Source organism: Microtus ochrogaster, linkage group LG3 (genome assembly GCF_000317375.1).
Source record: "Microtus ochrogaster isolate Prairie Vole_2 linkage group LG3, MicOch1.0, whole genome shotgun sequence".
NCBI lineage: Eukaryota > Metazoa > Chordata > Mammalia > Rodentia > Cricetidae > Microtus > Microtus ochrogaster.
Window position 1 is genome coordinate 35193431 of NC_022029.1, and position 15176 is coordinate 35208606.

General features: G+C 40.4%; 1 protein-coding gene across 1 annotated transcript in view; it reads left to right on the forward strand.

Moving 5' to 3' along the window:
• Thumpd2 (THUMP domain containing 2) overlaps positions 1 to 15176 on the forward strand; it is a 44382-nt gene that overhangs the window by 27023 nt on the left and 2183 nt on the right. Inside the window, 3 exon segments of the mRNA XM_005360753.3 lie at positions 1936 to 2007; positions 2934 to 3048; positions 5983 to 6091. Coding sequence (XP_005360810.1) covers positions 1936 to 2007; positions 2934 to 3048; positions 5983 to 6091 — 296 coding nt within the window.

The window sequence follows — 15176 nt, forward strand, 5'->3', positions numbered from 1 at the left end:
GTTGCCAGGAATTGAACTCAGGACCTTTGGAAGAGCAGGCAATGCTCTTAACCACTGAGCCATCTCTCCCGCCCTACACGGTGTAATTAAATATCTCACAACAGGAAACTGAGGCAGGAGCATCACACGGGCCCAAGAGTTTGAGGACAGCCTCAGTAACATTGCAAGGCCTTGTTTCTTAAAAAGAAAGATTTCTGCTCTTGTGCACTAGCTGGCTTCGGTTCTACACTTTCAATTCTCTTCCTTCGTATTTGTCTTGAATATTAGAGCCAGAACTAAGTGTGCTTGTGTGTTCTCTTCACCTAAACTATCAGCATGTGAGTCTGCGCCCACATAGCATAGCATCGCCTTTAGTCCTTCAGTAGTGAATTGTCGTTCTACCCTAGAACCAGGTACTGGATTGGGCTTCCTCTTTCATACTTAAGGACACTAATGGACTGTTTGCATCACTCTGTCCACTGCTCTAATAGCTTACAACTTGGGAAAAAAAAGACAATAAACATTCTCTAACAAGTTCAAGGTTCAACAACAAACCACTGTTGGAAGTAGGAAACACCGGATACATGCTGGCTCCGGTTCCTTCCTTCCCGTTCTCTCATTACTCACTGCTTTCACGAAGACCGCCCCAACCCGCCCACTATCCTTGTTAACATTTGGTGATGTGACCACTCTCCCTGGAGCAGACTTTCTCTTCTCATCCTGAAGCACTTGTACCACCTCTCAGTAAACATGACTGAGCCTCACCTTCCAGTCATCTACATCTATAGAGAACCAAGGCCTGAAGCATAACGTCCTTTCTTCACTCCCTTGCTTCCCGAGTGAGCTCGTCCAGTTCTTAGGCTTTAGATACCACGTATTAGCTGACTCACATTGATTGTCCCCACATTTATATCTTAGCCTGAACCTTGAGCTCTAGATTCATCTATCCTGTGCTCACTCATCATCTCTACCAAGACATCTAAGAGGTGTCTCAAAGCTAGCAGAGTTCCCTACTCCTTCACCTCTCCTTCACTCCTTTGTCCCCACCAGTAACAGACAGGTCTTCCCCTGTCCGTCAGGCAGAAGGTTTAGTCATGCCAGCCTGTTGGGGTTCTTCGATAGTCCACATTAAATACACCCAGAATCCTACTTCTATCAGAATATCTATAGTGTCTAGTCTCTCCTGCCCAGACTCCAGACCCAGCCTCTTGTGGTTCATGCTTCATAGCAGCCAGTTCGATCCCCTCCGACTGCAACACCATGTCACTTATTTAACCACACCCTGTAATAGTTGTCTGTCCTTCATTGACAGAACCAGAATCCTTAGGGTACTGATAAGATCTGACATATTACTGTGAGAGAAATTAGTTTTTTCTCCAAATTTCTATTTCCCTTCAAATAGTATTGCATTGCCTTGACTCCTTGGGGCTGTGTGAACCATGAGACTGACAGGGTTTAACCAGCCTGGTGCTGTTGGAAGTCCTGGGAATGACATCCAGAGGATACCATTCAGATCAATGTACAACTGCCCTGCATGCCCGCCCTCTGGCATGGTGATGGTATTCACCGTTCAAATGGTGACCATTTCATCAGCCTGGCTTCCAGAAAGCATCAAAGCCCAGGTGCCCTGCTTTGTGGGCATGAAGTATGGGCTGCATGTTATTGTAGACCTCTGAGGTCTGGGGATTATACAGTCTTGTCATTCCCTGGCTACATCTCCTGTGTTACATTGCCTTTGCCCCCCGCCACCACTCGCTGTTCCCTGAACCCACTGGGCTCCCTCCTGCCTCAAACCGTGACAAATGCAGTCCTGCCTTAGGATTTGAACTGCTCAAGTTCTCCTAGAGTATAAGAAGGAATCTTGACTCCTGAAATAATGACTCCCCAGGTTTAGACTTCTTTTATAGTAGACCTGTTGGAGCAGACTTAGTAACAGCAATTTCTCTTTCTGTTTAGGCTGGAGCTCTGGTTCTGGATCCAATGTGTGGCCTTGGGACCATACTTGTGGAAGCTGCTAAAGAGTGGCCAGTAAGTTGCAAAGATTTGTCTAAATCAAGTTACATTTTTAATAATTAAATCACTTACCAATATTTTATAAGTAGATAGTCTGGTTTTGGATTGTAGTACTTATATGAATTCCTGTTTTCTATAATTATGAGATTTTGAAGAGTTCATTAAATTTCTATATTTTTTATTTAAATGCTATGAAGAATTTAAGAAAATATGACAGGATTTAATAATTATTCATACCTATATTATACTAATTTCCAAATTCTTTAGTCATCTATAATGGTAAAATATTAACAGACTTTAAAATTTACTGTTGTGTATTTTTTTAAAAATTATTTATGTAGCACGAATTCTAATTGGTCTTAATAATAAAAACCTGGAATCAGATATTAGGGGCGAAAGCTGAAAGATAGAGAAGCAGAGCAGCCAGTCACTAGTTCTTACCTCTATGAAATCCTCAGACTGTCTCTACACGTCCTCAAACTGAATGCCTTGAGCTCCTGTCTCTTTATGTTCCTCTCTCTACCCAGTCATAGCCTTCCTGTCTCTACCTTCCTAGTGCTAGAATTGTAACTCCCAAGTACTGGGATTAAAGGTGTGAGCCATCACTACCTGGCTCTGTTTCTCTTTTAGATTGAATCAATTTTACGTGGCCCAGAGTGGCCTTGAACTAACAGAGATCTGTCTACAGCTGCCTTCCAAGTGCTAGGAATAAAGGTGTGTGTCACCACCGCCTGGCCTCTTTGGCTAACCAGTGGCTAGTTCCTCACTTTATTTGTTAGAGCACAAACAAAATATCACCATAATTTTAAACTGTTTTAACTTGAAATTAAGATTCTTCTAACTTTACTTTTTCCCTTTAATAAAATACAAGTAGATTTTCTTAATTATCGAAATGCTTAATGGATTTATTTATACTTAAAATATGGACTTCTTTCCCACAGGATGTGTATTACATGGGTGCTGATGTCAGCGACTCACAGTTACTTGGTGCATGTGACAATGTGAAGGCCGCAGGCCTTGCGGAGAAGATTGACTTACTTAAAGTCTCTGTCACAGGTAAGGTAGTTTGGTTGCTTACACCCTGTGGAAGGTCTGTGGGACTAATATGCACTTTACTTCACTACTATAGTTGTTTGATTTGTTTCTTTCAAAATATTCCTGATTGGGAAGATGTTGCAGATTAAAATAAAGTAGTCCCACACTGGCCCAGAATGGAGCATAATAAAGGTTTCTTTATTTAGGGGTAGACTCACAGATCAGCAGTGATCAGCAGTCCTCTGCCCGAGCAGGGAACTGGAACTGAATCCAGCAGCCGAGAGACCCACGCATGCTTTTGCTCTGAATTTATAGCACATGAGACCACATCCAAAGTGGGTCAATATCTTAAAGGCTATTGGTTGAAGAAGTTCCCACAGCACCTCCCCCTTTTGTCTAAATAAGAGAGTTCTAAACCCAATACAAAACTATATACAATAAGAATAAATATCAAGTATAAAAATTAGAATTACAGCCAGCATAAACAATATCTAGCAAGACACATATGCTAAATGTTTCAATAGTTCTCCTGTTCCAAGGTGTCTTGTATTAGAAATGGCTCTGCTGAGTCATGAGAGGAAAGTAACTACGACTCTCTAGTCTTCAACCCCATCAAAGACCTGAGAAGGGAAGTAATATTACTTGAGTTAGCAGGAAGTGCAATCAAGCAACTTCCAAAAGATGAAAGAAATGACAAAGACAACCTAGGCAATCACCTAAAGTCTCATTTGCAATGTTGGGGCAACCCACTTTGGCTAAGGCCTAGAGTAAATGACAGACCATTTTCAGAGGCAGGTTGCCCCCTCCCCCCAATACTTCTTGCCTGGCCACTGGGCAATCAGCATTTTAATAAAGCAATACAACTTATAAATCTTTACAGGATACAAGATCATTGTCCCATAGCATAGAGTGATTTTCATTTATATAAAACCATAATCTCATTCTCTTTATTGTATTATTTTTTTTTGTTTGTGTGTGCACACACATGAGCTCCATTTGGCACATGTGAATCCAGAGGACAACTTACAGGAGTCAGTTCTCTCCTTCCACCATGTGGGGTCCAGGGAGTGGACTGTGGTCATCAGACCACAGTAAGAACTTTTACCCACTGAGCCATCTTATTGCCTCCACTTTATTGTATTTTAATGGTTTTATTATTTCTGCTTCTTGCTAGCATTCACTTTGTGTTGTAACCCTCTGCTAGTATAAACAAAGATGATCATTTAACATGAAGAAATTCTACGAATTTGTTCCTGAATTTTAATCATTCTGAAAATATGGACTAGAATGAGTGTTGTGCCACCCGTTATCTAGGAAAGTAAGAACTCGTCACCAACTAAGCATTTTCATTTGTTGACATTTACGTATTCTTAGCATATGGTAGCACTGTAACACACAGATTTGAAGAAAAGAAATACATTTGTGATGTAATTAAAAGGTAACTAAGTAAAGGGAATACTTACATTGCATCCAGCAAGACATTTGACAGCTGGTCACTCAACACTTCATCAGTAAGCTTTATTATAGCAAGATTTTTGGCTACTAATTGTGAGTTTTTGCCATCTTTGTCCTGGAGTATAATGAGCTGGTTTTAGACCATATGGCTTCATTTTCCTTCATGCTAATGTGTTTTCCTCCAGCCCTCCTCTCCCATCCTGTTGATCTGGCTAGTGTTACACCTATGGGGGGTTACTAGCAAATGAGGGACACATAGGCTAGGTGTACATAAAGTATAACAGAAAATGAATAAGAGCTCACCTTCAAAGTGTTTGCATGCTGTCATTGTATTTTTTAGTAACATTTCTATTTTGTGATGAATTCTTAGTGCCAGTAAGTTCATTAGAGTGTGTCTTTAACAGGAAGGTTCTACACTTCTCTAGAAAGACAGTGATGAGCATGTAACGTGAATGAAGTATGTTGACATTAACTGTCCACTCTGACCAAGTGAGACAAGTCTGCTAATAGAACCACCTAGCATCTACTTCAGAACTTATTTTAAAAGTTATTTTAATGGTATTTGTGGATCAAAGCCAGGTGTTGTCATATGCAGCTGAGGAAAATGCATTCAACATCACTGTGTGAAGCATGACTTCATCAGCATGGAAGGACTGGTTTCTAAATTAATGCTGCTCACTGTTCAACTGCAAGTGTTCTTATGCTTGTGGTGTGTGTGTGTGTGTGTGTGATTTGTTACTAAAAATAAAGTTAGCAACCAGGAAAGCATGAAGCTCAGTAATGTACAAGATAAAATTCATCCTGTAAATATACCTTGGGTGTCTTGTGGCAAGAATCTTCTGATGACTTTCTTCATTTTAATTGGACACGAGTATATTCTAGAATAGAATGGAAAAAAACTTCAGTCCTAATTTTGTTGAGTCTACACTTGATAAAAGAAAAACAGTGGAGACAGCTTATTTGAATTTTATGTTTGCTGAGGTCACTGAGTGGAAGAACTCCGAAGGCTAAAATGTTCCCATTTTCCATCTTAGGTAGAACTGAGAGTAGACTCCACTTAGTAGAATTTACCTTGAGACCCATTGTTACTTCAATACCTCCAGACAAAATACGTTCTCAAATATAAATGTACCTGAAGAAGTTTTAACTATGGAAGTAGAACTTCGTTGCTCACAGACAGTTTCATGAACACAGCCTTCACCATTGATAACTTGGGATCAGAAACAATGTCTTTGAAGCTGGTTGGTAGATAAGTGAAAACACAGTTATTTTAATGTTCAGATTTTTTTCTTTTTTTTTTTTTTTTTGAGACAGAGTTTATCTCTGTAACAGCTCTAGCTGTTCACAGAGCTCTTTGTCTTGGATCTCCAAAGCATTCAGAGTCTTGTCATCTCGTGGAAACAATACAGAAACTCCAAATGTCCGTGTAGGTCAGTGTCTTGTCGAGGTGGTCAATGCCTGGCCTTGCCATAACCGGAGTCTCTGGCTTCTGAATTGCAGAGTTACCACTGCCATCACAAAGTGTTGATGTGATTATTTCTGACATTCCATTTGGGAAAAAATTCAAGTTAGGAAAAGACATCAAAAGTATTCTACAAGAAATGGAAAGGTAAGTTGTTGAATTTATTTCCATAATTTTTTTTTTAGCTATAGGCCATTTAGTCAAACTTATCATTGCCCTTAAGTCTGTTCACAGTGGAGTAATTTCCCAAAATTTTGATCTTTAATTTTTTATTTTTTATTTATTTTACATATCAACCACAGTTTGATATGTTTCAACTCAGTTTCCCCTCCTATCCCTCTTCTCATTACTCCCCTCCCCCCCCGAAACTAGCCCCCATCCACTCCTCCAAAAGGGTAGGGCCTTCTGTGGGCAGTCAACAAAGCCTGGCACATTAAGTTGAGGCAGAATCACATGCACCCCCCCCCACACACACACACACAAACACATATCAAGGCCAAGCCAGGCATCCCACCATAGGGAATGGGCTCCAAAAAGCCAGCTCATGCACCAGGGATAGAGCCTGGTTCCACTGCCAGGAGCCTTTCAAACAGACCAGGCTATACAGCTGTTGCTCACATGCAGAGGGCCTAGTTCGGTCCCATGCAGACTCCACAGCTGTTGGTCTAGAGTTCATGGGTTCCCAGGACTTGGTTCAGTTGTAGTTTTCCCCATCATGACCTTGACCTCCCCTTGCTCATACAATTCCTTCCCCCTCTCTGCGACTGGACTCCTGGTGCTCTACCTAGTGCTTGGCTTTGGCTCTCTGCATCTGCTTCCAGCAGTGACCAGATGAAGGCTCTATGATGACAGAATATTCACCCATCTCAGTATAGGGGAAGACCAGTTCAGGCACCCTCTCTACTATTGCCAGGAGTCATCCTTGTGGATTCCTGGGAATTTCCATAGCATTGGTTTCTCCCCAATCCTCTGATGGCATCCTCAATCAAGACAATCTTTCGTTGCTGTTCCTCCCCCATTCCTCCCCCAACTCGACCATTCCATTCCCTCGTGTTCTCATCCCCTCCCCTCCCCTCTACCGCCCCACCCCCAGTTCACCAATGAGATCTCATCTATTTTCCCTTCCTGGGCAATCCATGTGTCTGTCCTTCTTAGGGTCTTTCTTGTTGCCTAGCTTTTCTGGAGCTGTAGATTGTAAGATGATTATCCTTTGCTTTACATCTAATATCCTCTTATGAGTGAGTACATACCATGTTTGTCTGAGTCTGGTTTACCTCACTCAGGATGATTTTTTTCTAGTTCAATCCATTTGCCTGTAAATTTCATAATTGTCTTTGTTTTTTTACAGCTGAGTAAATGTACCACATGTCCTTTATCCATTCTTTGATGAGGGGGCATCTAGGTTGTTTTCAGGTTCTGGCTATTACAAATAATGTTGCTGTGAACACAGCTGAGCAAATGTCCTTGTGGTATGATTGAGCATCCTTTGGGTATATGCCCAAGACTGGTATCACTGGTTCTTGAGGTAGATTGATTCCCAATTTTCTGAGAAACCTCCATACTGATTTCCAAAGATACCAGTTTGCACGCCCACCAGCATGTTTTTTTTCCCTTACTCCAAATCCTCTCCAGCATGAGCTGTGTCCAATGTTTTTGATCTTAGCCATTCTGACAGGTGTAAGATGGTATCTTAGGGTCATTTTGATTTGCATTTCCGTGATAACTAAGGATGTTGAGTAATTCTTTAAATGTCTCTCAGCCATTTGAAATTCTTCTACTGTGACTTCTCTGTTTAAATCTGTACCCCATTTTTAAATTGAATTATTTGGTATTTTGATGTCTAGTTTCTTTAGTTCTTTATATATTTTAGAGATCAGCACTCTGTCAGATGTGGGGTTGGTGAAGGTCTTTTCCCATTCTGTAGGCTGTCATTTTATCTTACTGTGTCTTTTGCCTTACAGAAGCTTTTCAGTTTCAGGAGGTGCCATTTATTGATTGTTGCTCTCAGTGTCTGTGCTGATGGTATTATATTTAGGAAATGATCTCCTGTGCCACTGCATTCAAAGCTACCTCCCACTTTCTCTTCATCATGATCCACTTGGACTTGAGTTTTGTTCATGGTGATAGATATGAATCTTTTTTCAATCTTCTACATGTTGACATCCAGTTATGCCAACACCATTTGTTAAATATGCTTTCTTTTTTCCATTGTATAATTTTAGCTTCTTTGTTAAAAATCAAGTGTTCATAGGTGTGTGGATTAATGTCAGCATCTTCAATTCATTTCCATTGTTACATGTGTCTGTTTTTATGCCAATACCAGGCTGTTTTCATTATTATAGCTCTATAATAGAGCTTGAAGTCAAGGATGGTGATGCCTCTAGAAGTTCCTTTCTTGTCAGGGATTATTTTGGCTATCCTGAGTTTATTTTTCCATATGAAGTTGAGTGTTGTTTTTTCAAGGTCTGTGAAGAATTGTGTTGGGATTTTGATGGGGATTACATTGAATCTGTAGATTGCTTATGGTTAGATTGCCATTTTTATTATGTTGATTCTGCCTATCCAAGAACATGGGAGATCTTTCCATTTTCTGATATCCTCTTTAATTTTGTTCTTCAAAGACTTAAAGTTCTTGTCATACAGGTCTTTCACTTCTTTGGTTAGCATTACCCCAAGATTATTTTATGTTATCTGTGGCTATTGTGAATGGTGATGTTTCTGATTTCTTTCTCAGCTCCTTTATCATATGTATTTAGGCGGGCTCTTGATTTTTTTTAATTCATCTGTATCCTGCCACATTACTGAAGGTATTTATCAGCTGTAGGAGTTCCCTTGTAGAATTGTTGGGGTATATACTATCATATCATCTGCAGATAGCAAAAGTTTGACTTTTCAATTTGTATCCCCTTGATCTCCTTTTGCTGTCTTACTGCTCTAGCTAGAACTTTGAGTACTATGTTAAATAGATATGGAGATAATGGACAGCCTTGTCTTGCTCCTGATTTTAGTAGAATCACTTTGAGTTTATCTCCATTTAATTTGATTTGATTTGATGTTGGCTGTCAGCTTGCTGTATATTACTTTTATTATGTTTAGATACTTTCCTTGTATCCTTGATCTCTCCAAGTCCTTTATCATGAAGTGGTGTTGGAATTTGTTAAAAGCTTTTTCTACATCTAATGAGATGACCTTATGGTTATTTTTTTCCTTTCAGTGTATTTATATATACAGTATATTTATATGGATTCCATTGACAGATTTTTGTATGGTGAACTATCCCCGCATCTCTGTGATAAAGCCAACTTGATCATGGTGGATGATTTTTTTTTTTTTGGTGTGTTCTTGAATTCTGTTTACCAATATTTTATTGAGTATTTTTGCATTAATATTCATAAGGGATATTGGTCTGTAAGTCTCTTCCTTGTTGAGCCCCTTTGCAGTTTGCATATTGGGATAACTGTAGCCCTATAAAAAGAGTTGGCAGTTTTCCTTCTATTTAGATTATGTGGAACAATTTGTAGAATATAGGTGTTAGCTCTTCTTTGAAGTTCTGGTAGAATTATGCGCTGAAACGACACATCCCTGGGCCTTTTTTGGTTGGGATACTTTTGATGACTGCTTCTATCTCCTTATGGATTATAAGTCTATTTAAGTTGTTTTTCTGGTCATCATTTAATTTTGGTATATGGTACCTATCCTATTTCTTTTAGATTTTCCAAATTTGTGGAGTATAGGTTTTTGAAGTATAACCTAATGATTCTCTGGATTTCCACAGTGTCTGATATATTCCCCTTTTTGTTTCTGATTTTGTTAATTTGGATATTCTCTCTCTGCCTTTTGATTAGTTTGGATAAGAGTTTATCTTGTTGATTTTTCTCGAAGAACCAACTCTTTGTTTAATTGATTCTTTGCACTGTTTTCTTTGTTTCTATTTTATTGATTTCAGCCCTCAATATGATTATTTCCAGTCGTCTACTCCTCCTTAATGAGTCTGCTTCTTTTTGTTCTGAGTTTTTAGGTGTGTTGTTAAGTCACTAATGTGAGCTTTCTCCTTTTTGTTTATGTGGGCACTTAGTGCTATGAACTTTCTTCTTAGTGCTGCTTTCATAGTATCCCATAGGTTTGGGTATGCTGAGCCTTCATTTTCATTGAATTAGAAAGTCTTTATTTTTTTTTTTCTTATTTCTTCCTTGACCCAGGGGTGATTCAGTTGAGCATTGTTAAATTGCCATGAACTTGTGGGCTTTCTGAAATTAGTGTTGTTGTTGAATTCTTAACTTTAATCCATGATGCTCCGATAAGATAACGGGGTTATTCCAGTTGGGGTTTTGGTTTGTTTTTGTTTATTTATCTGTTGATATTTGCTATATGGCCAGTTTTAGAGAAGATTCCATGAGGTTCTGAGAAGAAGGTATATTCTTTTGTGTTTGGTGAGCTCTTCTATAGATGTCTGTTAAGTCCATTTGAGACATGACATCTGTTAGTTTTCTTATTTTTCTGTTAAGTTTCTGTCTGGCAGACCTGTCCATTGGTGAGAGTAGGGTGTTGAAGTCTCCTACTGTTAGTGTATGGAGTTTGATGTGCGATTTAAGCCTTAGTAATGTTTCTTTTACATATGTGGATGCTCTTGTATTTGGGGCTTAGATGTTCAAAACTGAGACTTCATTTTGGTGGATTTTTCTTGTGATGTGTATGAAATGTCCTTCTCTATCTCTCCCAAGTGATTTTAGCATGCAGTCTGTTTTGTTAGGATTGTTTCTTAGGTCCATTTGGTTGGAAAATCTTTTCCCAACCCTTTACTCTGAAGTAATGTCTGTCTTTGAGGTTGAGGTGTGTTTTTCATATGCAGCAAAAGGATGGATCCTGTTTTCATATCCATTCTGTTAGCACGTGTATTTTTATACACAAATTGAGTTAATTGATATTAAGAGATGTTAAAGATCAGTGATTGTTAGTTCCTCTTATTTTTGTTTTTGGTGGTGGTGGTATTGTGTGTGTGTGTTTCCCTTCTTTGGGATTTGGTGGTGTGGTATTATCTAATGCCTGTGTTTTTGTGGGTGCAGCTAACTTTTATGGATTGGAGTTTTCCTTCTAGTGCTTTCTATATGATTGGATTTGTGAATAGGTATTGTTTAAATCTCATTTTGTCATAGAATATCTTGTTTTCTCTGTCTATGGTTATTGAAAGTTTTGCTGGGTATAGTAGTCTGTGCTGGCATCCATGGTCTCTTAGTGTCTATATAACACCTGTCCAGGACCTTCAGGCTTTCAGAATCTCTATTAAGAAGCTAGGTGTTATTCTGATAGGTCTGCTTGTATATGTTACTTGGCCTTTTTTCTTGTAGCTCTTAATATTCTTTCTTATTTTGTATGTTTAGTGGTTTGATTGTTATGTGGCAAGCATATTTTTCTTCATTTTTTTGTCTGGTTGGTGTTCTGTAAGCTTCTTGTATCTTCATAAGCATTTCTTTCTGTAGGTTGACAAAGTTTCTTCTGTGATTTTGTTGAGTACATTTTCTGTGCCTTTGAGCTGGTATCCTATGGTCTTTTCATAGTGTCTAGCTGGACACTCACCTCTTGGTCCAATCACTGCAGGTGGTGTCTGTGTCTCAGGGAGCCACTGAGATCACAGGGGATGTGTGGGGTTTAATGTTTAATTTTCTAAAAGTTGAAAATTTTAAACCATGTTTTCTGTGTCTTCTTATACCATTAATTTTATTGAGAAAAAATGACTTTTGCTCCAGTTACCAGGGTGGATAATGTCAGTGTGTCCTTCTAATCCTCACAGTCATGCATCCTCAGGGTCAGACTCCATACTCTATAATGAGGGATTGGGGCCAGAAAGATGAACCTGTGCCTGATGACAGCTGCTGAACCGCGGGCCAGAATGGGAGGGGCAGGACCATCGCCAGGAAGTGAAAATGCAGAATATCGTCCATATGCAGTCTTGATCTCAGAATATCATTTAACAGAAGTAGTTTTTGGAGAGGTTCAGTGAGGCCCCGATAAACATTTTCCCATCATTTACATTGATACAGGAATAAGTAGACAAAAATAAGGTAATCCCTTATTTTTGATCCATGATAGATTATGTCAGCTGGACATTTGATGGACCTGAACAACATGAATGCTATGAGCCTGCCAGGGAGTAATATGTCACCAGCTGAGGATGTATTTTGGGAGGAGAAAATTCAGTGTCAAGGCTAACATTCCTTGAGGAAGTCATAGCCTGGCCCAAGCTCTAAGCCTGCCTGTTAGGCATCTCACTGCCTCTTGTCAACTGGGTGCATCATGCTTCTCATTTGCGTGTGTGCATGTGTGGTTTGTTCACGTCTCTGGCGATGTCTTTCTGTGTCACTCTCCACACAGTTTTTGGACATAGATTCTCTGAACACAAAGCTTTTAGAATCGGCTTGACTGCGACCAGCAAGCCCCAGGAGTTTCTGCCTCACCAACCCCCGTGCTAGGATCTCCGGCACACACCACCTCGTCTGTTCCTCTGCATGACTGCTTGGGATTTGACCTTGGGTCCTCATGTTTGCGTGGCAAGCTCTTTACTTACTAGACCCTCTCTCGTGTCCCAGCCAGTGACCCCCTGTAATATAGGACACCTATCTCTGCAGTGCCAATGCTCCCATGTGAGGTGGGGGTCTGGGATGACAGCTCTGACTCCCCCGTGAGTGTGCCGTGGCATGTGGGTGCATAAACATAAATGAACAAAATAAATAAATTTTAAAGAAGAGCCAAACCACTCCCTGTGCCTGACCCTGGTCCCACCTCACTCAAAACAGCGCGTGACACAGGCATCTCTTGAATATCCCCAGAGCCAATATTAATTCCCCTCTCGTCACACCCTGACTTCCTCTTACAGTCATTGCAGGAGCATTTTTAAAACACTATTGCCCATCCCGTACTATTGTCCACATTTCTAATTTAATTTAGGGTTGGGCCTGGGTATGTTTCTTACAAGTTGCCAGTGTGATTCTCTTGTACTGCCCGGGCTCAGAAGTGCAGCCTGTGAACCTAACTAGGTGGGAGGTGGGGTTGTAGAAAGCAGCTTCTGTGGAAGTGAGACAGTAATGGATGTGCCTGCCTGCCCACCGTCAGTAAATTTAAATGTTTACACAGAGTCAGGAAGATGAGTATTCAAGATTTCCTGCATGGTTAAGAATGCATTTGAATATAAGGGGTTTCCCTTCTTTGCCCAGCTTCCTTGCTACCTGCCCCCAGCCTTTGTGACCTAAGTTTAGACTGCCGTGGTTTTAGGTCCCTATAGACAACAGCAGTGACTGTGAGCACAGCCTCGGAAAGCAAACGACTGAATCCAGTCTGGGTTTTGTTACTCCGTAATTCCTCTGGCATAAGTGGACTGCTGACCACTTCATATCTAATTTTGTTATCATAATACATACCTTCAAGTATTGTCTGGAAATTCTGTGGATCTAAAGGTCTCCGAACAGCTCTCAGCACTGCACAGTGGTCAGCACCTTAGCTCCTACCCAGACTTTCTCACATAAACCACTTCTTGGAAAGTAAGTAGGGAGATATATTCATAGTTAAATACATATAGCTTTTCTCTCAATAATTCAGGAGTGTTTATAGGTGTAGACATCCAAAAATCAAAAGAAGATTTGTATTACTGCAATTAAGGGGGAAAGGTGCTTAGTAAACCTACTTGTAATGGCAGTGGAAATAGATGGTTCCGTTTGTCACACAAATGGAGCCCCCAAGAAGGAATATTGTGATGGCTTGAGCTGTGCATGCTGCCCAGTTAACCATTCCATCAGGACAGAGCAGTTAGGAATTTGATGACATTTGAACTTTGTTCTAACTATTTCCATGTAAAATACTTGAACTCAGTTTGAAATGCACCTTGCTCGCCTTAAAGGAAGGAGGAAGCTCCATGTGCCAAAGAGGCCTAGAATGGTCTCAGGGAAGAGGACAGTTTCCAGTAAAATTTGGAAGTTGTGAAAGAATTTTTTAAAGGGGCCATGTTTTTATTCATGCCAACATTCAGTGAGCAATGCAGCAGCAAGGTTACTCAATGACCAGTGAGTACAGCAAGCTGCCTGAGGCAGGGGGTTGGCAGTAGGTGGTTTAGGTGGCTGAGACCTGCTGTGCTCCACGGTCCAGTGGCATCGTCATTGTTAACCATCTGCCCTGGTCTCACAGGGTCACGTGCAGAAGAAAAATCTTTTCTAGGGTTTAGTACACAGTTTTCTCACCCTTTTAATGACAATATTTTAAAGATATTACCATTAATATCAGGAACCAATATACTGGCAAAGATTTTGAGCAATATTACAATTTCTGAATAGGTCTTTTGTACGAAATTCTGTGCATGTACATGGGAAGAGGCCAGGAACACTCATCAGAGAACTTTGGGTCATCTTTTGTAATAAGTTGGTAAACACCATGTGAAGAGTCTGGCCTTGCATATGGGCTAGAAAAGAGAGACGTTTTCTGACATTGTCTATAAAATAGCAGTGCTGGGTGCAGACTAGAAAGGATAGTGGAAGGGTTAAATGGTATGTGATACAGGGAGCATTTGAAACAGGGCCTGGCATACAGCACACACTGGGTAAGTATTAGCTGTCACCATTACTGAACACCATCACACTGCTGCTACTCTGTTACGTCTTCTTGGAATAGTTTCAGAGAGGTAACACTCCAGGGTTGAAGATAGTCCATATTGGTGATACGATATATAACTAACCTGCTCTCCCGATAGGGTTACACCAATTCCGTCATCAAGAATGTTCGTTGTCTCCGTCTTACCGTGCAGAAGCCTCAGTCTTTTCATCTTTGGTAATGAAATGAGTTAAAAGATTATGTATCATTGCCAATATTTTTTTTTATGTTTGGAGATATTTGTAGTTTTCTTGTTTCTGTCTCCGGCATACAGCCACAGTGGACCTTCTCCTATCTTGTCTGTGTAGGTGTGGCTTCCCCTCCATCCAGGCTGCCTCTCCCAGTCCCTTCCCCAAGAACCATAATCTGCCCACTTTCCTCTCTTGTCTTGAGCCATTTTATCTCCCTGTTCTTTCTAAGTGACTCAGCCATCCTTTCCTGAGATGCTTGTGAATGTCCTGTGTCCTGCACTAGGTCATGAGGAAACAGCCGTGGACAGAGACAGGTGAGGTCCCTCCTGTCAGTGGCATGATGGTACACAGAGCAGTGTTTCCAGTCATGATGGTACACAGAGCAGTGTTTCCAGTCATGATGGTACACA